At 51.9% G+C, this 23,698-nt stretch overlaps 9 protein-coding genes across 9 annotated transcripts; 5 read left to right on the forward strand and 4 right to left on the reverse strand.

Annotated features, from left to right (window-relative positions):
• The first annotated feature begins 808 nt into the window (after positions 1–808).
• On the forward strand, positions 809–2,616 carry BO79DRAFT_33388 (protein kinase domain-containing protein). The gene has a single exon (XM_025689086.1). The coding sequence runs from the start codon at positions 1,109–1,111 to the stop codon at positions 2,345–2,347; it is 1,239 nt and encodes a 412-aa protein (XP_025537720.1). The 5' UTR covers positions 809–1,108; the 3' UTR covers positions 2,348–2,616.
• Positions 2,617–3,138: 522 nt separating this feature from the next.
• BO79DRAFT_176372 (uncharacterized protein) lies at positions 3,139–5,091 on the reverse strand (the record flags this gene model as incomplete). Its single annotated transcript, XM_025679852.1, has 2 exons — positions 3,139–4,914; positions 4,968–5,091. The coding sequence occupies 2 exons, from the start codon at positions 5,089–5,091 to the stop codon at positions 3,194–3,196; spliced, it is 1,845 nt and encodes a 614-aa protein (XP_025537721.1). The 3' UTR covers positions 3,139–3,193.
• Positions 5,092–5,334: 243 nt separating this feature from the next.
• Positions 5,335–7,388, forward strand: BO79DRAFT_210003 (putative endosome-associated ubiquitin isopeptidase (AmsH)). Its single transcript, XM_025682715.1, has 2 exons — positions 5,335–5,763; positions 5,819–7,388. Exons 1-2 carry the CDS (start codon positions 5,620–5,622, stop codon positions 7,316–7,318), a joined length of 1,644 nt encoding a protein of 547 aa, XP_025537722.1. The 5' UTR covers positions 5,335–5,619; the 3' UTR covers positions 7,319–7,388.
• Positions 7,389–7,549: 161 nt separating this feature from the next.
• BO79DRAFT_288748 (alpha/beta fold hydrolase) lies at positions 7,550–8,621 on the forward strand (the record flags this gene model as incomplete). Its single annotated transcript, XM_025688716.1, has 2 exons — positions 7,550–8,505; positions 8,572–8,621. Exons 1-2 carry the CDS (start codon positions 7,554–7,556, stop codon positions 8,619–8,621), a joined length of 1,002 nt encoding a protein of 333 aa, XP_025537723.1. The 5' UTR covers positions 7,550–7,553.
• Positions 8,622–9,271: 650 nt separating this feature from the next.
• On the forward strand, positions 9,272–10,404 carry BO79DRAFT_33399 (transcription elongation factor DST1). The gene has a single exon (XM_025689087.1). The coding sequence runs from the start codon at positions 9,352–9,354 to the stop codon at positions 10,261–10,263; it is 912 nt and encodes a 303-aa protein (XP_025537724.1). The 5' UTR covers positions 9,272–9,351; the 3' UTR covers positions 10,264–10,404.
• A 68-nt stretch (positions 10,405–10,472) lies between these two features.
• BO79DRAFT_198121 (uncharacterized protein) lies at positions 10,473–11,014 on the forward strand (the record flags this gene model as incomplete). Its single annotated transcript, XM_025681317.1, has 1 exon — positions 10,473–11,014. Exon 1 carries the CDS (start codon positions 10,520–10,522, stop codon positions 11,012–11,014), a length of 495 nt encoding a protein of 164 aa, XP_025537725.1. The 5' UTR covers positions 10,473–10,519.
• Positions 11,015–11,108: 94 nt separating this feature from the next.
• On the reverse strand, positions 11,109–12,487 carry BO79DRAFT_269846 (putative pectin methylesterase; the record flags this gene model as incomplete). Its single annotated transcript, XM_025687240.1, has 2 exons — positions 11,715–12,487; positions 11,109–11,663 (listed from the first exon to the last, which is right to left on the reverse strand). Exons 1-2 carry the CDS (start codon positions 12,360–12,362, stop codon positions 11,109–11,111), a joined length of 1,203 nt encoding a protein of 400 aa, XP_025537726.1. The 5' UTR covers positions 12,363–12,487.
• Positions 12,488–15,158: 2,671 nt separating this feature from the next.
• On the reverse strand, positions 15,159–18,519 carry BO79DRAFT_176390 (plasma-membrane proton-efflux P-type ATPase). The gene is made up of 3 exons (XM_025679853.1): positions 18,059–18,519; positions 17,783–18,006; positions 15,159–17,723 (listed from the first exon to the last, which is right to left on the reverse strand). Exons 1-3 carry the CDS (start codon positions 18,453–18,455, stop codon positions 15,372–15,374), a joined length of 2,973 nt encoding a protein of 990 aa, XP_025537727.1. The 5' UTR covers positions 18,456–18,519; the 3' UTR covers positions 15,159–15,371.
• Positions 18,520–21,071: 2,552 nt separating this feature from the next.
• Positions 21,072–21,619, reverse strand: BO79DRAFT_246540 (uncharacterized protein; the record flags this gene model as incomplete). Its single annotated transcript, XM_025685576.1, has 3 exons — positions 21,072–21,288; positions 21,319–21,357; positions 21,512–21,619. The coding sequence occupies 3 exons, from the start codon at positions 21,617–21,619 to the stop codon at positions 21,121–21,123; spliced, it is 315 nt and encodes a 104-aa protein (XP_025537728.1). The 3' UTR covers positions 21,072–21,120.
• Positions 21,620–23,698: the final 2,079 nt, after the last annotated feature.

Raw genomic sequence — 23,698 nt, forward strand, 5'->3', positions numbered from 1 at the left:
CTAAGTCGACTAACAAGTAGAAAACTGCACGAAATTCGAGGGTTGAGGGGCCAGCTAGACCCACCGGCTTGCCGTATTAGGACAACCGGACAACTAACGACGGGAGACTAGTGCCCAATCGGGGATAGTGTCCGTGCAAATGGAGGAGAAACGCGCGAGTCGCAATTCCATTCAGTCTCGCTTTTTCCTCTTTTCTTGCAGTCGCATTCATGGCTCTCTCTTACTTCTCCCGGTTGCCGCTGCGGCTTTCTTGCTCATCAAACCTTACCCCGGCTTGCTTTCCCCGTTTGACCTCCCAATTTCAGACATGCTGCTTCGAAATAGAGATAGAAAATGCACACCCGAAAAGGACCGATGCTGCTCCGAGCATGTCAGTGGGACTACGACGATGGTCTCCCCGCCAGGCCAGACTCGCCCCGGTGGGTGGAACTGAACTGTCTATTTGGCATGTCACGGTTACTTGCGACGGTTTGCTGTAATCACCCATGGTTCCTCGGGCACAATTAAGCTATCGCTCTTTCTGTCGATCTATCCAGTTACTCCCTCTGTGAAAATAAATTAAATTTGTATTTTCCAAATCCATCGGGTCGAGACTCGTCGCCTCCTCAAAATTTTCTTCTCCCTGCTTGGTGTTGATTTCTACTTTCACTCTGATTTTATCCTTCTGTTCTGCTATTCTAGATCATGTATATGTTGCAGTCCTCATCAGTCCGCTGTCTCTTGTCCTATTCATCTTCCTGCACCTTAACCCATCAATAGTCAGTCTTAAGCGCCAGACGGACTTGAATCCCGGTGCCGACGTCATCCAACCGGCTTGCCACCAATTGCCTCGTCATTGGCTATATGCCCGCTGCTATTGCTTCTTTAAATCTTATTCAAGGTCCTCGGAAATCCAGCGACACCGGCAGACACTCTAGTGATTCATCTCGTATTCGCGCCAGTCCAGTATAGATACGCGGTGTTTTCTTATCGCGCCTCTTGACCGGAGATCCCTGGTCCTATCGGCGCTGAAACCAAACCGTCGCACCGATTTCAACTGTCGCCTTCCCCGCTATCCCCGCCTCTTGCGATCTTCACAGAGGCATCTGCTTCTCCAGAGTTGTTCATTATGACTCCTACGCATTTGCCGTTCCCGCTCTCTGTTCGCACTCAACATGATACGGATACTCGCGCGCCGCCTCTCCTAGTAGTGCCCGGACTGACTCCTCCGGTGACGCCTACTGTAGATGACGAGAGCCTTTCAGGCAGCGTTGCCACCCTCCATTCGGGGGCTTCCAGTCCATTCTTGTCGCCTGTCGAGGGAAAATTCAAAGATGTCGATGCGGAAGATCGCACGGTGTCCACCTCTGACTCTTTCACAGATGAGTTGGAATACGACAAGGACCCCAAAGGCCGGCCTGTCGAGTATGGCCGCGGTCTCTGGAGCGTTGTCTACAAAGCAACTCCTTGCGAGCCCTCCAAGCCCTACCTGCTTACGCCTCCCAGCTCTCCAGCTGTCAAAGCCCGCACGGTAGCAGTCAAGTCACCCGCAAGGCGAGATGCGCACTCCATTTTGGATGCCGAAGCGCTCGCCTTGACTCGGGTCAGCCGTGTCGCTGGGTCACAGAACCATGTTGTTCCCTTCAAAGGATATATCGCAGACTCTCACTCCATCGTCATGTCAGCAGTGCCGTTGGCACTCTCGACCTATATCGAAGGAAAAGCCGCTGTGGCTTTGCAGAACAAGACCACCAAAACCATGTTCGAGCCCATTCAGGGCATGACCCAGTGGTATGACCTCGCAAAGAAGCTCATCACCGGTCTGTGCTGGCTCCATGACGGGCCGCAGATGGTACACGGTGATATCAAGCCTCACAACATCTTGCTCCGTGCACGCTCAAACGACGATGATTTGGAATCCGACCACTTCCCTTACGAACCGCTGTTTGCCGATTTCTCCTCCGCTCACCCTATCAGCAATTCTTCCTCTCCCGAAAGCAGTCTGGGCACGGCTCTGACAGCTTTAACACCACCATTCACAGCCCCGGAGCTTCTATGTGTCTCATCATTAAAATCCCCAGACGTGGCGCCAACCCCAGAGTCTGATGTCTTCTCTCTGGCCGTTACTCTACTGGCTGCCGCTACAGGCGATTTGCTCCTCTACCCGGGTGCCAACCACTTCCAGCGTCTAGCCATGGCCCGTGAAGGCCACCGCGTGATTGAGTTTGCTCGCTCCGGGCCGAATGGATCTCGCATACCGCGCAACGGGATCGTCGAGCAAATCATCAAACCAGCAATTGTCAAAGACCCGAGCCAGCGCATCAAACCTGCTGAATGGGTCAATTTGGTCGAGTCTATTTCGATCTAACTTTGGCTATGGTTGCCTTCCTTTCGTTATCGCATCCCGCGCTCTTATCTCGGACTACTTTTAATCTCTCGTTATCTTCGGACTTTTCTACTTCGGCCATTTCTTCGCCTAGCCTCTTTTCTAATCTTTCTTTTACACATTTGTCAGACTTTGTCTGGTTCTATCACCTTTATCTTCTTGGCACTTTTTCCTTCTTCATTTTCTTTTTCTTACTATGTTCAACTTCTACAAGAAACATTCAAGATACCCGTTAGAATAGATGTGCAGACGAAACAATTTACATTTTCTACATGACTCATTCTTCCCAGATAGTTACCTGAAGTATCAATAATAGCAACAGCCACTTGCATTTCAGTTCACTTGTGGAGCCATGTGGACCTACCCCTCCTTAGTATGCTCTCTAGACCCCTGATTTAGGTCCAACTATGGCTTATCTCGAATCAAGAATACCTATTACTGGTTCCATCACAGATATAGCCATTTGATGTTTCCATCGAACAAACATCTCACATGCAATTTAACTCCTTTACGCTAGAGCATGCAGCAGATTAATTGATTTAAAGACACCGAAACAATCGTATTAATGGTGTCAGTCGTTGTAAAATAAGTAAGTAATGATCTCGAACTAATCTCTCAGTGCCTTTTTATTGAAATCAACTCAGGCTTGGATGAGGTTATGTTACTGGACCATACACAGTTCCATTCCTAGTGGTTTATAGTGTGTTCTATCAATTGGAAAAGAGTCTATCATCTATCATATAAATACTACAGTACATGCTAGTTATACATATCTCATATTCAGATACAAATATATCCATCCATCCAACCCACCCAAAGATTAATCTCCTAATGAAGTCTCTTCTTCACCATCTCACGATGCACCCCCGTCTTATACGACGTCAACGTCCCCCCGAACAACCGATTCAATTGCACACTCGACACCGAGACCCCGCTGCGCTGGTACTCGATGCAAATATCCCAGATTGTCGACGTCGACAATATATGCACGCGCACATCGCTCAGATCGTAGTCCAGGTTCTCCTGGAAACTGGTTACCGGGTCGGTGCTGCCCCCGTGGATGGTTTTCGGGAGACTGTCAAAGTCTGGTTTTGGTGTCTTCGCGGCATATTCGGCTAGGCTGGGGATGGATTTGACGATGTCATTGGTGGAGCGGCCTGGGAAGATAAGTTGGAGGACTTCGGCGACGGAGAGGGCTTCGCGGCCGCGGCCGAGGGAGAGGGAGAGGGTTTCGAAGAGGCGGAAGGCGTCGCCGCGTTGGGAGGGGTCGAGGGAGTTGATTTTCTCAATGACGGGGGAATTGGGGTTCGGTTCGAAGTAGACTATGCTGCGGTCGATGCCTTGGGGGTAGAGCTCTTCCGGGCGGATGAGGAGAGGCTCGAAGGGACGGCGGTCCCAGGCGAGGAGGGCGTCGTCGAAGTTGTTGTTGCTGCGGAGGGAGGCGCGGTAGCTGTCGTGGATGTGAGGGAATTGTTTGAGGTGGTCGTGGTAGTTCTCTTGGCCTTCATCGGTGATGGAGCTTCGCAGGGCGGATATTTTGTCGAGGATGGGTTTGAAGTCGGCGGAGGTTGTGTTGGGGTCGGCCGCTGCTCGGGATAGAGCGTCGTATTGGGCGTCGATTTCCCGCGACTGGTCGACCATTTGCTGGAGGAAGTATGCTTGTCGGTTGTCCCGGTTGAGTCGGGTCTGCGCGCGACTGCGCTTCTTCTTGGCTTCGGCGTAGCCGGGGGTGGACTTGTCCATGTTGTCCAGGGCTTGGATGTCTTCGCAGAATCTGTCGTGAAGGGCAGTCCTTATGCGTGGTGTGTAGGGCACGGGTTTCCGGCCGGGGTCGGGGCTCTCCGGAGCTGGGAGGAGAGGCTGAAATTCCCTCCCCGGGGGTGTGCTGATGTTCTTTTCAGCAGCTCTTTCGGCGACACGCGCGGCGTTGTCTATGGCGACGTTGAATCCTTTGTGGTTGACCCAGAATTTCTCGTCTTGAGGAGCAGCGACTTCGAAGGTATGGAGCGAGACATTCTCCGTCCAAAGCGACACTCGTCGGCGATCAACTACGTAGCGGGGGATGATGGCCTGTGATTCTGGCGATGGTAGAGACGCAAGCAATCGGATAGCCCCGTAAGAGTGTAGTCCCGTCTGCTGCATGCAGGTCTCCATGAACATCTGCCACCATCTGCCTGCGGTGAAATGGTCTTTGTCGGAGGTCGTGGCGGGAAGGTTTGCGAGTACTAGAAGGGTATCGTTCTTTGGCAGAACGCCGGTGTGATCGCCATTGTCGGGCCCTTGTTCGGGGAAATGCTCCGTGAGCACGGGTTTCCAGTCGCCGATTGAGAAGACGTCCATGGACAGTAGCTTGTAGGAGGGATGGCTTTGAGCCAGCGGGTCTAGCAGCGGTCGGAAGTTCTGCAGCTCGGGTTCAACGAGGACATGTCGTCGCGGCTGGAGAAGGCGGTTGATCTTGGATGACCAGAGGCCAGCTCCAGGCCACAGGTCGAGGATGTCCAACGGCCGATTGCGGAGGAGGTACGGTGACAGGCGCTGCAAAGCATGATCTGTGTAACGAAGGTGTTAGAAAATACAGGAAGAATATATTAGCTGCACTCACCACATAGCTCCTCACTGACAATCTCCGGTTTCCTGTTAGTTCTCCGCTTGAGGTGGCCGGGGAAGCACTTGGCAATCGATTTCGCAAGCGGAAACCGTGCGAGGGCTGAGGCTCGTGGAGCCATTGTAAGGCACCAGGTCTGCGAGTGAGACCAAGATGCAGAGCGATCAGCCTTTCTGGTATTCGAGGAAGAGGACCCTGGCGGACGGCGTCATGGTTGGGCGGCCGAACGAGAAGAATGGAGTGAAGGTGGAGCGGAAGCCGAGAGATGGAGAGGAACAAATACCAGCGCGACTCGCCGGCCGATCTTCTTTGCAGCTCCGCCGAACTTAAAAGAACCAACTTCTGCACTCTCTCCTGTACCTGACTAACTGTCGCCCACCCCGCTCGGTTGGTGGAATGCAAACACGATGCACCTTGATCAAAGGATTTAAAGCTATAAATTGTCTGCTCCACATTTCGTGTGCCTGAACACCACCCGATCATTCGGTGTCTTGACTCTGCTGCCTATCATCTACATGCGGCACGCCCCCACCACAACTGCCGCTGGTCTCGCGCCAGACGTCAATGAACTGCGACTGCTGCGACAGGCCTGCTGATTCTCTTCGATTTAATCTTCATCATCGACCTTGATATCGATTCATGCGCAGTCATGGCCGCCCATCTACCTCCAGCCACCGGTGCGGGGTCTCCGCAGAGCGTGGAATCGATCACTCGCATGGCTCAGGATTATGAGTATAACCCGTCTATACCTTTACGCTACTGGCTGCGAACTGCGTCTACACTTATGAGAGAGGTTGGTATACTCCTGCTTGGTTATGGTGGAGTGACCTGACGAGATTGGTGGCTAGGCTCGCATTTACGAACGCGAAAAGCACGAAGAACAGGCCTACCTTTTATTGTTTCGCCATGCTCAGCTAGTACTCGTCAATCTGGCCGAACACCCAGAGGCCAAGGATGAGAAAAACCGGAAAGCTTTGGTGGAAGCTGAAAAGGAGGTCAAACGGAACTTAAAGGTCCTGGAAGTCCTGAAACCCCGAATCAACAAACGCTACGAGCGCTATACTCAGTTGATGCGTGAACGGCAAGCTCGCGCACCAGCAGCCGCGAATAACACTCCCACTTCAATTCAACGCCCCCCTCAGGACCCCGCCCTTGCAGGAGTTGTGGAACCTCTGGAAGCAGGAGAGAACAAAGACCTGGCGGTGCAGCTGGCTCGGACGGAGCTTAGCCGACGAGCGACTGTCCGGAAGGCTATCCGACAAGCAGGCATAACACCTGAGGAGGAGCAGACTCGCCGTGCAGCTGGCGTGTGGGGAGACTGGGAACATGCCCTGCGCAAAGATGGATCCGAGGACGATGACTTGAGCCGGCGCATACAGAACGTGAGGATACAGATGGACGATCCGCGGGCGGATCACCGTCCACAGGTTGCTACTAAGCCCATGGCCCGACCATCTTCGGCAACCTCTTCGACCGGCGCATACAAGTATCCGAGCGTCCCTCGTCAGAAGCCGCTGGAAGTCCCGTCAACCGCAAAGGTCGAGCCTAAGATTGTTCTTCCGCCTAAAGCACCCGCACTACCTCCTAAGAAAGCTTCGTATGTACATGAACTGGCTGGCCTCGAAGGACCTTCGCCTCCACCTCGTCCAGACAAGATCTCGTCCGCAGGGATCCCAGCTGAGCCTCCTGCGCTTCCTGGAAAGGTTCCAGCAACCGATGGACCAGCTGCAAGCCCGGATTTGGAGCCGTCCAGTTATACCTTCAAGCCCTCTGCTTATCTTGAGAACGGAACGCCTCTGCGGACATTGTTCCTGCCGCCTGATCTACGCAAGCACTTCATCTCACTGGTATCCCCGAATACGCAGCGCAATTTAGAGACATGCGGCATTCTGTGTGGCACATTAGTCTCCAACGCCTTGTTCGTGTCGAAGCTCCTCATCCCTGAACAGACTGCCACTTCGGACACATGCGAGACGGTGAACGAGTCAGCCATCTTCGACTATTGTGATTCGGAGGACCTGATGGTGCTCGGCTGGATCCATACGCACCCGACGCAGACGTGTTTTATGAGCTCGCGCGACCTGCACACGCATTGCGGATACCAGGTGATGCTGCCAGAGAGCATCGCGATCGTGTGCGCACCTAGTAAGACGCCAGACTGGGGAGTGTTCCGACTGACGGATCCGCCGGGGCTGAAGACGGTGCTCAACTGCACGCAGTCAGGACTCTTCCATCCCCACGGAGAAGCGAACATCTACACGGACGCGCTACGGCCGGGACATGTATTTGAAGCGAAGGGATTGGAATTTGAGACGGTGGATTTGCGTCCGAAGGGGTCTCAAATCTGACATTGGATCTTTGTTGCGAATTACTCTGAGCGTCGATAGCATATGATTACATGATAGGAGCTAATGAGGAATGATGCACTAGCCAATATTTAACTATCTAGTCTGTCAGCTAGACTACAATGAAAATAGCTAACTAACCAACGAACTACCATGTGACGATCCCTGCAAGCCTCATCCTTTCATGATCCACTCATACTCCCGCTTCTTCCCTCCACAACATACTACTATCAACATCATGTCAACTAATCCCCTCTACATTGGCACCCACATCTCCATCGGCCCCCACAAGCTGTACCTGCATCTGCACGGCCCACCCCGCACCACCCAGCCTCTCACTATCTTCCTCGCCGGCGCCGGCGATGTTTCTTCCAGCTACACCGCTGTAATCCGCTTATTGACCCCATTCGCCCCGTGTCTGGTCTACGACCGCACCGGTCTCGGGCACAGCGATGCCCCAGACCAAGATACCAGCTACAAGCCCAGCGCGACTCTCGCCGCATCAGAACTGCATACCCTACTTACCAACGCAGATCTCCCACCACCATACGTCCTAGTGGGACACTCATACGGCGCTATAATCGCGAGGGAGTACCTCCACCTCTACTCAGATGATATCAGCGGTATGGTCCTCGTTGAGGGATCAACAGAACATCAGTATAAGCTATTCGAAGATAACCCCAACCTGGATAGTGATATCGCTGCCATACAGGGAGAGATGAATTTCGCTACGGTGACGGGGTTACGCGAGAATGCGAAGTTGTCTCGTGAGGAGTGGAGAGAACGAGCGAGGGATATTGCGCGGGGAATGGGGATTTGGGAGGCTGAGAGGGGGAATCTGGTGGGGGTTTGTAGGGAGTTGGAGGGGAAGAGGCAGTTACAGGTGCAGGGAGGAGGGTTAGGGGAGAGGCCATTGTCTGTGGTGGTGGGACGGGGATGGGAGGATTATCAGAGGGTTTATGAGAGGGGAGTGGAGATGGGGAATGGGAGTGATGAGCAAAGAGAGGCGGTTAGAAGGTTCCTGGGGAGGTGTGAGGAGGTGGTGGGGGAGTGGCAGAGGGAGCAGTTGAGGTTGTCGAGGAGAGCGAGGTTGGTCGAGGTGGATTGTGGACATCAGGTGCATTTGGTGAGGCCGGATGTAGTGGTGGAGGAGGTGAGATGGGTGTTGGAGATGATTGAGAGAAGTAGTAGTATGCTGTAGTATAGTAGTGTTGCAGATGTTGTGGTAGTGGTGAGATATGCTATGTCTATTACAGAGGCCACCGAGAAATTCTCAGCAGAGTATAACTGCGAGACACAGAAGTGAGGCAGTTGTAAGTCTTCGAGACTGTATAAGTGTCAAGATGACCGCAATTTGATGCTATTCCCACCGCAGGCCTCCCCCCACCATTCCCGATCAGGAAACCCCGGGCTTGGCGCCATCGCAATTCCAGCGAAAGCGACTTGCTTTTACTGCTTTCTTCTTCTCTTCTTCTCTTCTGCAACTCTCCACTGCCTTTCTGCTACGGCTTCTTCTCTCGTCCTATCATCTTCTCAACCTCATCTTCTTCCGGTTCTCAGTCGTTGCATCTCCCCTGCTGCGAGAACCCTTCAGATCCACCTCTCAGTCAATACGAGAGTTTACAATATCTTAACCTCATCCATCTCTCCTCTCCTCCATTCCCGGAACGGTGAATCCCACCGGCTCGTGCGACAGAGTGAGTCCACCATCATCTCAACACATCCCTTTGATTCTCCTTTCGGGCGCATTCACTTCACTTGTTTGTGGCTTGGTTCTTTTGCATTCCCTGCATCGCCGGTCAACTATATACTTGCCAGCGAATTTGCACGTGCACTGTCCCACACGTACAACTGTCCCGACTCCACCCCTGCTTGAGTTTGTTCCTGCGTACTGTCGCACATACTGTTACTCGCTATCGCAACACATGTCGCTTATGCCCACGATCGCATAAACATCATACTGATCGTCATAGGCGCTATAAGCTCTATATATTCGATATTTATCCCTTCACCTATACTCTCATCATATATCCATCATGTCTATGGACGCCAAAGAAATCGAGCTCCGGGCTAAGGCCATGACCAAGGCTGCCTCCTCCAACGAACCTCCCTCTACCATCATACCTCTGCTCAAGCAGCTGCAACAAGGGGTGAAAGCCACCGAGGACCTGCTGCGATCCACCCGTGTCGGTATCGCCGTCAACAAACTCAAACAACACAAATCTCCCGAAGTCGCCCGTCTCGCGAGCGAAATCGTCTCCAAGTGGCGCCACGAAGTGAACAAGCAAAAGGCCGGGGCCTCCCCCGGCGCCAGCCAACGGTCGAGCAGCTCTCCCCACCCGAAAGCCAACGGCACCCCCTCCGGCGGTGCGACTCCCTCCGATAAGGCCTCGAAGCTCTCGGTGCCTCCCGACAAGCGTACCTGGAAGGCCGATGGCGTGGACACCAACCAGACCGGCAACAGAATTCGCGATAGCTGCATCGGCTTGATGTACGATGGGCTGTGTCTCAACTCGGTTGAACCCCCACGCACAGTTCTGTCCAAGGCGTCGGCCGTCGAAGCGGCGGCCTTTAGCGACCTCGGACCGGAAACGAAGGAACAATACCGCACGAAGATCCGCAGTCTCTACCAGAACCTGAAGAACAAATCGAACCCGTCACTGCGACTGCGGGTCCTCAACGGCGACGTGACGCCGGAGCGATTCGTCCGGATGTCGCACGACGAGCTCCGGTCGGAGGAACAGCAGGAACGCGACCGCAGAATTCAAAAGGAAAACATGGACAAGGCGATGGTGGCACAGGCGGAGCGGAGTATCAGTACGAGCTTGCAATGTGGCAAGTGTGGACAGCGCAAGGTGACATATACGGAAGCGCAGACGCGCAGTGCAGATGAACCGATGACATTGTTTTGTACGTGTATGAACTGCGGCAAGTCATGGAAGCAGTGACCAGTCTGTCAATTGATTTGATTATACTCATTCATGTTTTTACTCATCCATTCAATTTGTATTTCCCGATGGTGTTGGGTGTGATAGGCGAGGAGTTGGTTGTCAGGTTCAATCCAGTTTATGTCATGTGTCATAGATCATACGTCATTCAATACTTTTTTATACCACCACCATCCCCAACCTACAAAGTAAACAACCACCACCTATTCCCCTCTCAACACCACCATCATCCCATCATCTATGATATTGCCACAGAATGCCCCCCAAACAAACCCTCAAACAAACCACCCATACCTTCCTAGATACTCTAACTCAAATCCCCCCACCCCCCCTCACCACCATCCTCTCCCAATTCACCTCCTCCCCCAACACTACCCCCCTTATCCACGAAGCCGGCCTCCCTCACCTCGCCCCCTTCCTCGGCCGCGACTTCACCGGCCAAGACGGAGTGAAAGCGTACTTCGAGACCATGGGCGCGGCGCTACGCTACGAGGGGATGCGATTCGAGGATGAGCAGGATTGGGTGGTTGACGAGGAGAAAGGGTGTGTTTGTGTCCGCGGGTGGGCGAAATTCATTGCCAAAGAGACAGAAATGGGTTGGGATGAGGGGTTCGTGTATAGGTTGAGGATTGTGCAGGATGGTGGTAGTGGTGGGGAGTGGAAGGTGCAAGAGTATAGAGTGTGGGCTGATACGGGGGCGGCGTATTTGGCTCTTACGGGGAGGTTGGATGATCTTGTGAAGGGGGAGTGATATGTATGTATGTATGTATGTATGTATGTATGTATGTATGTATGTATGTACATCATAATCCTAATCCGATGAGAGATTTGATTACAAGGGATTGTTAAGAGGATACAACATCCCAATCAATCCAGCCCACATTCCCCTCCCTCCCATCCTCAAACAAAAACACCCTCTTGGGATCCCTATACCTCTCCTCCTCACTACTACTCAACAACACACTCACCTCACTCTCCTCCCTGCCCGTGAGATTAAACCCCGGGCCATAGGCCCTATACTCCGCCATCAGCGTCTCATTCTGACTCCACCGATCCTCCCAGTTAATGTACCCCGAGGGCTCGATGCTCCCGTCCTCGTACGTGTTCGCGAAGATGGATCGGTGCAGCGAGTTCCACGGCCTGCCTAGCGCGCAGGACCCCTGGATTTGCTCTGCGATGGAGGCGTTCGCGGCGTTGATGGTCGAGTCGTGGATGTAGACTCCGTAGTTGTTGCGGACGGTCGTGTTGGTGCCTTTCCAGGCGGTGATGCCGCCGCCGCAGGAGCGGAGGATGATTTGGGAGGATTGGATGAAGAGTGTGCCGAAGCCGTACAGGAAGTCGGTTTGGCCGGCGAGGATGGATTTGTACATGTATGCCGAGCCGAGTTTGCCGATGTAGATCTGTGAATATGTTAGTTTTTCTTGGGAAGGGGTAGGGTTAGGGGGATGTACCGTGTCCTGGTAAGAGTAGAAGCCGCAGTAGTAGAAGCCGCCGTTGGAGCGACTAAAGCTGATAGCGTGCGCTGGACCAGCAGAGTACGGTGCGTAGGTGTTGCGGAAGTCGATATTGTATACGCGGAAGTTGGTATTCCCGAATGGGGTGTCTGCTGGCACTGGGTACCCTGTTGTCCCGGAGCCGGTGAGACTGGCGTCTAGGGTCGGGGCAACAACCATGACGCTGAACCAGACGTTGTCGATGTTGCCGCTGCTGTCGCTGTTGGCGCCGGCGAAGGTGAGGTTGACGGTGTTGCGGGCTGGGTCGGTTAGGGCTGCGCGGTCTGGTTGCTGGCCGAGGAGGGTGATGGGGCCGGAGCGGGTGATGTTGACTTGTTCATTGTAGGAGCCGGAGAGGAGGAGGATGGTTTGGGAGGAGTTGTCGTTGGGGAGGGCGTTGATGGCTGCTTGGAGGGTGGTGAAGTTGGAGATGTCAGGGTGGGTGTTGGTGTTGGAGACGATGATGGTGCCGGGGGGACATTGGAGGGTTGTTTGGCATTTCTCGCGAGCGGCGGTTGAGAGATGGTTTGAGGATGATTGGGGAGTAATGGCTGCTGAGGAGGCTAGGATAGCCTGGAGGGCCAGCACGAGGCCGTGGAGGAGCATTGTGTGGGATGTAGAAGCAATTGGCTTGCTGGTGTTTGGATTGAACCCTGTTCATTTTTGTGGCCATTTTATATGATCATCAGGGCAATCTGGGGATGCGGGGATAGTCAAGCTTCTGCATGGTGTCAATTACCCCAGACTGACATTCTATCATGGCATCACCGTATGATGCATGGTTTCCTTCTTCCCCAGACGGAGGCCGGAGAAATGTGGTGGCGCCGGAGAATTGCGTTCCACCTGTCGGGTTGAAGGATAGGGTTCAGTTGGACTGCAGTTGGTGGAGTGAACTTGTTCTGGGGTTAGATGCATTATTGGGATGATGTTGTCTCCATGTTGGTCGGGGGTATCTTCCAGAGTCAGTTAGTGAGTTGTTTGACGTGGTGGTGCTCCGCGGACAGCCATAGTGATCCGATATCTCATAGTTGCGCTATGAAGCCGCACATCTGGTCCAGTGATGTTTAATCCCTCATTCATGCAGTGTGCTTGTCCGATGGTGCGGGGAGAAGTATCCTGCGTGAGCTATCACGGCTAAGCTTTTTGGAGCTGGTCAGACTTGTCTGTCATGGAGCTTAGTAGTAGACTTGAGCCCATGTAATGCCGACGACTTTTCTTCCGAGAGAAATGCTTTGTCTGCAAGTTGCTTTAGCATAAATGTAGCAAGTCGTGTGTATGTTAAGCACGTAAGATAGCTAATCCTTCACCAGAGCTTGCCATCATACCATAGTCTTTAAACAGTTAGAAGGCGTGCAATGTCTGAACAGGACAGTACTCTCGTCTATAGTCGACTCGGAGCATGCTGACATGCTAGAAGTGCAAGCACCTTGTCAGCCAATACACAGTCAGTTTTCAGCCTTGTATTTGCATATGGCGACCATAGCTATCTAGGATAGAAGCCATCAGTCAGTTGATGGCCACCCCATATAGGCCACGGTGAACTCGTGTGGCCGCTTGCTCTCAGAACAGGTATCACTGTTCAGTGACAGCTGCCATTATTGTTTCTCAAAGCCAAGCACAAGTTTATCAGGGCTTCGAGTCAGTTCATGCTAGCGAGGTACTTGTGCCATCGCGATGTCTAAGTGTTGCTAGCAGCAATCTCATAACTTGTTCTGTATAGACAACTCCAAGTATGAGTGTACGAGAAGAATTAGATAGTTCCCGGCTTTGACGAGGATTATCTTATAGAGACCTATAGACTCAAATGTTACTCATGACTCCTGATCCGCGGAAGCAACAGCTACTCACCAGCTTAGTTTGACAGATGCATGTTCTCACATCATGATTATCAACCTGAAACGCATTGGTTCACGCGCATGATAAGACTTAGGCTCGTGGGAGGCGGATACAGAGGTTTGCTGGAAAAAGCCATTTCCCAAATTTGTTGGAAATACTCATGTATTGACTGAAATGAAAGAAGTCATCCTCACACTGTGCAACTGACATTCATTGCTGCTGAGATCGCCTAGCCTGAGGCACCCAAGTAAAAGCTGAATCACGACCCCTAAACAGACATCACCAACTGGACAACCCCAACCTTAGCAACTAAAGCAGCAATGCACGACAATGCGCATCCCCAACTACATACCTATTCCGGTTGACCCCGGTAATTTTGTTAGTAAGGTAGAGAGGTGCAGGGGGTTGAATCCTTCCAGCGGTGATTCTCCTAGCTAACACCGCCTGCCTAATATAGCTAGCCACGCGTTGAAATTGAAGCCCACAAACACGAGAAATATGATGCATTCTGCTAATTCTTGGTGTTTCAGAGATCAAAGATGCCTTCTACACCTGAACCTACCTCTCCGAAATCAACGGATTCAAAGCGTTTGAATCGTGATGATCGTATCCGTGTTCTTACTCTTCGTGATGCTGGTTTTACCTATCAACAAATAGTTAATCAGCTACAGATTAGCTATCGTCAAGTTCAATATACGTGTCAAAATCAACAAGCTACACCTCGAAAAGCAAAAGGCAATACATCAAAGCTCTCAGATGAAGAAGTTGATCATATTATACAATGGATATCGAGTTCAAAGCGTACGCGTCGGCTGCCATACTATCGTGTTATTAAAGAGCTTGAACTTCCTGTTGGAGTAACAGCTTTGACACGTTCTTTGAAAAAGCGAGGCTATACACGCTGTAAACGGAGTACAACCACCACCACACCAGTGCACAAGTAAAGCGCACAAACACCATCTGTGCATCACACTATCAATTAATGCATCCATCCATCGGCAAATTACACCTCCCCATCGATACGAGGCCAATCAGACTACCATCATCATCTACTAATCTCCCATCGACCTCGGCCTCTTTCGTAAACGTATCCAACAAGCCAGCCGACCAATTAGTCGACGACCGACTCGGCAGGTACAGGCCGACTGATAGGCGCAATACGAGTCTCCTCTCGTCTCACCCGACTCAATAGCTTGGATCCACTCAAGCTCTCTCACACACACGTATGTTCGGTGTCGAGGGCCGAATGCCTGTGAGGTGCAACGCAACGCAACTGGCTGTCTGGCTAGCTATCGGCCGGAGTCCGAACGGGCGCAGGTGAAACGGGAACCGAGAAGATGGTGAGTGAAGTGGTGCCCCTGACTCCAATTTACCGGGGTCCACTGCATCCAGAACTTGGTCCGATGGGTGGACCGTGGTGTAGGTCAGGTCAGGTCAGGGCTGAGGTGGTTTGGTTCGGCTAAGTGGTCGGCAGTGGGCGCACTTTGATTATTGATTTGGTAAGATTCCAAAAGGTTGTGTGGTTAAAGATTAGAATTATGAAGTAGTAGTTACAGTGGAAGATGTATTAATTGAACCCTTGATTGACTAAATTTACCACTATTAATGACATACATACATGTAAAAAGAAAAGAAATTGACTCTATCAGTAGAGACAAGGTAATAAGGAAAAAAAAGTCTATAATACGGGTAAAAAGGGTAGCCGGAATCCCAGCTCATGCATGTATGCGCAGCAAGTGATATCCAGGTCGGATGGTATTAAGGAGCGCAATCAAGCGTTTACTCATCCTCTTCGACCTCGGCGCGAGCACCCAGCATGTAGCGGCTCTTGCCGTGGGCGTCGACCTCGTGCTCGATGGCCAGCTTGGACAGGTGGCCAAGGAGGTTCTCGATCTGGGTGTCGGCGCGGGAGCGGGTCTTGCGACCAAGGTTGTCAAGGAAGGGGATGCTGGAAAGGAGGTAGTACACCACAGCGATGATGATGGTGACACCAATGGAGTAACCCCAGACAACAACGACGGTGACAATGTCGACATCACCGTTGATGGAGAAGTCGGCACGGTCAACGGGGTGGGTCTGGAGGTAGTCGCCGGAGAGCCAGCCGAAGACACAGAACAGGGTGGCGAGCACATCGACAATGAAGATGGCGCCAACCAGCTGCCAAGAGGGCCAGGTCTTACCACCACGGGTGACGAAGATGAGCCAGTTCTCGGTAAGGGCAACCTCAAGGAAGAGGATTTCCTGGGGAGAACCGAAGTTCTGGATGATACCACCGTTGGTGAGGAAGAGGGAGGCACGGATGATCCAGGTAGCGCCAGCCAGAAGGACACCGAGGATGACGGAGATAACCCAGATCTTAGGCAGCTGCCACTCGACGGGGCGCTGTTCGTAGTGAGCGTTGTCGTAAGCAATGGCGATGGTGGCCAAGTCAGCGAACAGGGCAATGAAGACAATCAGATCGGCACGGATGGTCTCGTCAATGATGATCATGGAGGTGACAAGGTAGACCTCAAGGTGGAGACACAGAGCAATACGGTACTGAATGTAGGCCTTCATACGCTGGAAAATCTGACGGGCGAGCTTGATAGCATCGACGATGGTGGACAGACCGGGGGCAAGGAAGACAATATCGGCGGCAGCCTGGGCGGCCTCAGTGGAACCCTCGACAGCGATACCACAGTCAGCCTTCTTGAGAGAGGGAGCGTCGTTGACACCGTCACCAGTCATGGCAGTCAAGTGACCACGCTGCTGGAGCATCTCGACGACCTGGTACTTGTGCTCGGGGAAGACCTCAGCGAAACCATCAGCCTTCTCAACGAGGTCGTGCTGAGCAGAGCCAGCAAGACCACCGTGGATCAGACGCTCGGAGTCGTAGACCTTGGTGGAGAGAGCAAGCATCTTGCAGGTTTCCTTGGCAATGGCAAGAGCATCACCAGTCAACATCTTCACGGACAGACCGAGGTGCTGGGCCTCAGCGATGGTGTGGGCGGTATCCTCACGAGGGGGGTCGAACATGGGGTACATGCCCAGCAGTTGCCAGGGCTCGCCCTCCTTCTGGACGGCAACACCGAGGGAACGGAAACCACGACGAGCGAACTCAGCAGCCTTCTCACGGAACTTGTCGGCCTCCTCCTCAGAGCACTGGGACATGTTGAGGATAGCCTTGGGGGCACCCTTGGCGCAGACGTAGCGGACACCATCGCAGGTACAGATGGTGGTGATACGCTTGGAGACGGGGTCGAAAGGAGTGTACTTCTCGGTGACCCAGTTGCGGGCGAGGATCTCACGGGCCTTGGGGTAGCGACGGAGGGTCATGATGGTGACCTTGTCGATGGGGTCGAGGTTCTTGATGTTGTGGTTGGAGGCAATGGCAGCAACAGCCATCATCCAGTTAACATCGACACCCTCGTTGACGTAGGGCTCACGGATGGAGAGCTGGTTGGCAGTAAGGGTACCAGTCTTGTCAGAGCAGAGAATGTCGACACCAGCAAGGGACTCAATGGCAGTGAGCTTCTGGACGATAGCCTTCTGCTCAGCCAAGTAGGCAGCACCGACAGCGAGGGTGGTGGTGGTGACGACGGGAAGACCGACGGGGACACCAATGATCAGGAGAATAAGGGTGTAGTGGAGCAAGTTGCGGTCCTCGTTCTCGGGAGTAGCGATCTTGAGGTGACGGTAGAAACCACCGATCCAGGCAGCGAGAATCCAGAACATGACAAGGACGAGCAGGGTGGTACCGATGTTGTCCATGACAGCCTTGAAGTGACCCTGATCCTGGGCACCCTGGACGAGAGCAGCGGTCTTACCGACGAAAGAGTGGCGGGCGGTGGCAGTGACAACAGCGTAGGCCTTACCACGCTTGCAACCAGTGGTGTAGTAGCAAGTGTCAGCCATGTACTTGTCGACAGCGAGAGATTCACCAGTGATGGCGGACTGGTCAACGGCAACAAGGGAGACACCGGCACGGGCCTCAATGCCACCATCCTCGTCGTCCTCATCCTCCTTCTCCTTAAGGGTGTCATCGCCAACGGTGGCGAGGTACTCCTTGTAGGTCTCGAAGTTCTCGGGCTTGTCGTAGTCACAGATCAGGCGAATATCGGCGGGAACGACGGTACCTTCCTCGACGACGATCTATAGAAAAGTGGGTTAGAAAGTGCTGACAGAGTTGACAAGACATTGGATAAACATACAATATCACCAGTAACCAATTCACGGGCAAGGATTTCCTGTTCCTGACCATCACGAATAACGATGGCCTTCATAGCAATATCACCCTTGAGGGAAGCGACAACGTCGGCAGCCTGCTTCTCCTGGTACCAACCGACAACAGCGTTAAGCATAAGAATACCAATGATGACACCGAAATCGATCCAGTCACGAAGACCAGCAGCAAGGAGGACAGCCAATTCCATAACTATAGCACTGTTAGTATCCCAGCCATGTCCTGTCAGAGTCGATTGCCTTACCATAAAGAATAGGACCACGGAAGTAACCAATGAACTGAACGAAGAAGTTGGTCTTCTCGGTGGTCAGCTCGTTCCAGCCGGTACGCTTGCGACGAGGCTCAATGTCGCTGGAGCGCAGACCGGAGCGCATGTCGGTCTCGAGCCAGTCATCGGGGCAGACGAAGCCTTCCTCCACACCATCACTCTTCTTGCCGAAGAGGGAGAAACCCTTCTTCTTCTTGCCGGCACTCACGCCACCGGCACTAGCAGTCGAACCGCGGCGCTTGTCGGGGGCGGTCGAGATGTAACGGTTCAGTGCGGCATACTCGTCGAGACCAGCACCATCATCAAGTTGAGGGGCGCGAGAATGGTCACCATTCTCCACGTCAGGAGCATAGGAAATCCTCCGCTCCGCCATTGTTGCTACGGCTCACACAGCCTTCGAACCCAACGATATGAGCAGACGCAAACAAAAAATGACGGGAATGGCAAGAGTCGGATAGTCCTATGAAGAAGAGAAGAAGAAGAGAGGGGAGCGAAGGGAGGGAATGTACTCTTTAATATTTGGGGGTGGGCAGCCTTCAATTGCACGGGACCAGACAAACACGTCTGTCTTCTCTAAGCTCCAACGGGCGACCTTCCCTGTGCGTAAGCCCACTTTTTTTTTTTTTTTTCGCCTTCCTCCATTTTATTATTTTTTGATTTTCCGATTTTCCGTTTTTCTTTTTTCTCTCATTTTCTTTTTTACTTCATTTAATTTTCTCCAACTCGGTCTAGTCTTGGCCGGGAGCAGCAGTAGCCACTTGATCGAAAGTTCGCTGTCCCTGGTAAGGTAAGGTTGTGACTGGGACCCGCTTTTTGCCTCCCACGCACACACATTTTTCTGCTTAACCCGACGCATCGCTAGTGCCGAGTGAATTTCAGATGATTATTTATTTTTTGTTTTTCATTTTCCCGCTTCCATTACCTTGTCTGGGTTGCCCAGCCCAGTTTGCCAAGTGGATCCCACCTCCCGGATCGAGCCTAGTCTGGGCCGTGGAAAAACTCTGACTATACCCAGACGGTCACCCAATGATACGGCATCTTACGCCGTTCGCCTTTACCAGTCTCGCTGTCTCGATCTCTTACTGAATGGCTTCTTGTTGCTTTGCTCCATGACCGGCAGCGCTGTGCCGAGTTCGCCCCCCCTCTCCCCTCCCTCCTCCACTCTCGCTCGTTCCCCTACCGTAAATCCTGGGGAGAACAAGAAGGATGAGGACTCCCCGTACGCACCCGATACACTGGTCGGGAGGAGCTTGTCTCTATTTCCTCGGAGCTCACTATGGACCTGAGGTATGCTACTGGTAAGATACGGGTACGAGAGCCGACAGAGGACGGCTCTGTCGGCCTTTCGGCCAGCCCAGGGCGCTCTCTTTTTCCACTTGGGAAAAGAATTCCTTACCGTACGGACAGTACCGTGTGAATGGCCTTTTTGCCGCGTGCGGGTGGTGGCCCTTGTTAATTTTCCTGATCCTTTCCCTACTCTCGCTCTCTTTACTATGCGCGATTTTTTCTCGTCGCCTTTTGACCCTCGCAATTGATGAGAGTAATAGTAATAACCCATCCCAATCATGCTATTTGCTTGTTGGTAAGTCAATCGGCATTGTCTGGCCGAGACCAACAGAAAAGAAACCAAAAAAATTAAAAGGATAGATAGAAGGAGACAGAAAGAAAGGGACACATACATACATACATACATAACACACATACACACTATCAAACCCTCTATGTGTTAATCATTGGCATATTTCTTCTGTTTACTCCGTAGCACCTGGCGCACAGCGATGACATCGGACTTCATAGTTTCAGTAGTTCCCTTGCAGAAAAGAAATGATCGTTGCCCTTCTTCTTTTCTTCTGCCCACAAGAGGGATGAAAGGGACATGATCTGAGGAAAACCAAGGACCGCTACAGACGAGACATACATACACTATCTGACTACTACCTAGTTAACGAACTAACTAACCTTACCAACTAAAGATATGAATCAGCGTCTCTCTTTTACTTGCTGCGAAATACTCCGATCGTGAAGCGCTGGAATGACTGGTTTCCCTGTGCCACAGAGTAGCAGAGCCAGGGCCGTCCTACCCGATCTTGGAACCACGAGCTGAGCCAAACGGGAACGCAAGGGGCGAGTTCCAAGAACTTGGATGATACCATTTCCGGCCATGCAGGGTCAAAACAATTTCAGCTAGATAGATAGTCTACTTACACCCTACGACTGACTACGTTTTCTTCGATTCTTTCGATTCTTTCTTCAGTCTACGGAATTAACTGACATCATCGTCGCATGTCGTAGGTGGCCGTGGTCGGTGCTGTCAGACGATCCGTTTTGAGTTCCCATTCCTGGTGCCGATTGACCGTGTCTCGGGGAGGGAGGGGACACACCAGGAAATGAAGAGTAAGTAAAATGATGATGAATTCATGGTGGTGATGATCGTGCCGACTCGGGAACTGACTCCATTGCCCGCCCGGTGCGCGGCCCCGTAGAAGGTTAGTAGGAAAGTAAAGTGGAAGTAGGTATCTAGGTCAGAATGAGCCGTACACACTACACAGAAAGTAAACAGCTGCCCCCTTCCCTTATCCAAATCCAGAATTATGTCATCAGGATTATTTCTCCTGTGCGATCATTTGTTATCGGTGGGATGGATGGATGAATGGATGGGATGATTTGATTGCCATCCCATAATAATAATTATTATTACCATGCAATTACCATTGCGAATCGCACCCTTCGTTATCTTCCGCCTACGCACTTCCCGAGTTTGTCCCCACGCGCCTCGCTGTGGCCCCCCCCCCTTCCTTCTCTTCCTCTGTCGCTCTCTGTCTCTTTCTGTCCCTCTCATATGAGCATCGCTATTATTATGATGGTGATTGTTTCTCACAATCTCGCACTAACGCCAACCTGGAGTCGATCGTCCACCATTTTCCAACCATCCCATCCTGTGAGCGTGTGACGACGGGGGAGGGGAGTGGAAGGTGTGCTGCTCTCCACCCTCCTTATTTACGGCGCGCCAATCCCATGCATCTAGCCCTGATTGAGTTTCATCCGATTTCCTCTCGTGGGGAGCCATGGGCTCCATCGGAGAGCGTCATTTTTGTCTGACTGGTTGACGTCGGGATGCGACTCCGCCGGCTAGGTACTCGGGACTCCAGTCTAGGATTATTTGCTCCCATTGTTGCTGGGGGACCCGTATCATTGGTCTGGTCTTGCTATCAAGTGAGTAAGATTACTTACCTTACTCTCGGCCCTGCTATCGTCGCATTATTTATTAGCCAAGTCTGGCAGCAGTAGTAGCAGCAGTAATAATGAAATGAGCGCAGCAATATAGTTTCATGATACAACAATAGTAGCCATAATAGCCTCGTCTGGGCATTGGTCGTTTTCGTATAGACGGTGACTTCATCTGTGGCCAAGGCTGATCGCATACCATACCGAAACCCCAGTTCCAGATGGTCTCCGCAGATAACCCTGCTGCTGCTGCTGCTGCTGCTTCTGCTGCCGCTGCCGCCGCCGCCCATTGTACAGAGCACGTTGCGACATTTTTCCAATCTTGCTCGATTCGATTTCGATTTCGATTTTCGATTTTCGATTTCTTTCCTGGGCGTTTTTTCTACGACGCCATCTGGTTGACAGGTTGGCTTGGAAGGATGTGGGAAGCATGCATGCATGGCCACGACCCCAGCGAACCAAGATTTTTACATCGTTTTCCCTTCCAGATGGATGCAACTGGTTGCGTCTATCATGTTAACCTTACCAGCCAGCCCAATTTTCTCCCCTCCTCCTCCTTCTACCGATTCTACCCGTGCTTCTTCTCCAGATAATGAGTAGTTAGCCCAGACCATCTATCTATTCGATACCGTCAAGCAAAGCAAATCAAACCACTAGCAGTAGTAGCAGCAGTAAAAAAAGAAACGCGCCATTTTCCCATCAGCCCAGCCCAGCTCAGCCCAGACAAATCAGGATCTCTCCGGAATTCCCAGGAAAAGCAATCTATCTCCCTCAGGGATACACACGGAAGTCCCGAAAGGAAGGAAGAAAACTGCATAGTACTTGTGATTATTGGAAAATGGCTTGTCTGACAAGAAAAAAGAAAGAAAGATATGCATGCATGCACGGCATTAATCCACAACCACGTAGCCCGCGTCCGGGCGCTGCGCGCGCCGCCGCCGCAGCGCCCCAGATCGCCTGACAACGTACATACTAACTAACCATCCATCCATCCATCGATGATTGTTCCAGTTGTTTTCCAGTGCCTTCTCGCTATTAGACTTTTTTTTCCGTTTGATGATGGTGTCGTCGATAAACAGGGAATTCCCATGTTCGTGACTTCTTCCTCCGCATTTCATAAGCTTTCAGCGCGCATAAGGCTTGTCTTGGACTCAAGTCACTCTCAAGGTAATACTTAAATGAGTCTATTTTGTTTTTTGGCCCTTTTTGGTAGTTTTGCCAAGATGGTGATCCGTTGTCGGGTTATGGTATCCTTGTTCAATCTTGTTCTGCCTTTCTCCTCCTCCTCCACATTCTTTTTCGGTGGTTGGGCTGGTTAGTTGCTGCTGTCCGAATCCGGATGATGGGGTTTATCTCCAAGCAACGCCGTAGATATTCTTAGTAGGTTCGGCTTTCCGCTACGCTACGTGGGCGATTCAGAGTGATGCAACTGCGTATGGTATCTACGGAGTAACATTGGCGATAATTGTTCTTGGCTGGCTCTACTAGTTGTAGAATAGCATCTCTCGGAGTTGATGGGTTCGACTAGTAGTACGTATTCTTCTTCGATGATCCCTACTTGGGTTCTCCATAATATATATCCCATCAATTTGAGGCTCGAGATTGACCACTCTATTGTAATATACAGCCTTACCTTACCCCCATCTATCTATTATATACCATGTGAAGATCAGTGGGATGGATATACACAGTACTACGTAGTAATCTTCTAACTATTACTCGGACGATAGAAACTTATTTGCTTATTCCAAACAAACACAAAAAAAGCTTCGGAATGTAAAAGGGTTCAACTTTAAGCCACCCAACTTACTCCGTGCTGAGTAGTAGCAGTAGGATGATGGGGATGGGATTCACCGTCATCCCGACCGGGTCTCGATCGATACCGCCCGCACTCAGCTCCCACCCAAGTCCGAACGAAAGAAAGCCCTGAACCAAATAACGCATATCCATTCACCCATTCATCCAACCCCAGACGCGGGCGGGATAAAATCCGATGATGTTTGTGGAGGAGGAGACATCCCATCCGCCCAACCATACCTGCAGAATACTACACTTACTGCATCTCCCGTAGGTAAAGTATTTCATCGGGCGGGCGGCCTCGCGCCCCATTCATCCATCACATCACATTATGGTTGCCGTACCATCCATCCATCCCAACCAACATGAGAGAGCTCTGAAAAGGCGACCGTACACATGCAAGAGAAAAAACCATGGCATGGCATGGGGTCAGTGAGATTTTTTCCCTTTCACGCGGATCGGATTCATCCTGTTTTCCCCTCCCTTTGCTCCGATGACCTGAATATCACACTACTATCTATCCATCTAACTACTACTTACTGTATCAAGGTAAGGTCTAACTGGGCTGAGCTGAGCTGAACTGAACTGATCAGC

The sequence above is a fragment of the Aspergillus costaricaensis genome (assembly GCF_003184835.1).
Source record: "Aspergillus costaricaensis CBS 115574 unplaced genomic scaffold BO79scaffold_23, whole genome shotgun sequence".
In the NCBI taxonomy this organism is placed as follows: Eukaryota; Fungi; Ascomycota; class Eurotiomycetes; order Eurotiales; family Aspergillaceae; genus Aspergillus; species Aspergillus costaricensis.

Bases quoted from the DNA above. Each gene is read 5' to 3' on its own strand.
- BO79DRAFT_176390 (XM_025679853.1), bottom strand. From the start codon at position 18,455: ATGGCGGAGCGGAGGATTTCCTATGCTCCTGACGTGGAGAATGGTGAC. The intron at 18,007-18,058 runs GTAAGGCAATCG...ACAGTGCTATAG, and splicing joins CCGTGGTCCTATTCTTTATG to TTATGGAATTGGCTGTCCTC. The intron at 17,724-17,782 runs GTATGTTTATCC...ACTTTTCTATAG, and splicing joins AATTGGTTACTGGTGATATT to ATCGTCGTCGAGGAAGGTAC.
- BO79DRAFT_210003 (XM_025682715.1), top strand. From the start codon at position 5,620: ATGGCCGCCCATCTACCTCCAGCCACCGGTGCGGGGTCTCCGCAGAGC. The intron at 5,764-5,818 runs GTTGGTATACTC...ATTGGTGGCTAG, and splicing joins CGTCTACACTTATGAGAGAG to GCTCGCATTTACGAACGCGA.
- BO79DRAFT_33399 (XM_025689087.1), top strand. From the start codon at position 9,352: ATGTCTATGGACGCCAAAGAAATCGAGCTCCGGGCTAAGGCCATGACC.
- BO79DRAFT_33388 (XM_025689086.1), top strand. From the start codon at position 1,109: ATGACTCCTACGCATTTGCCGTTCCCGCTCTCTGTTCGCACTCAACAT.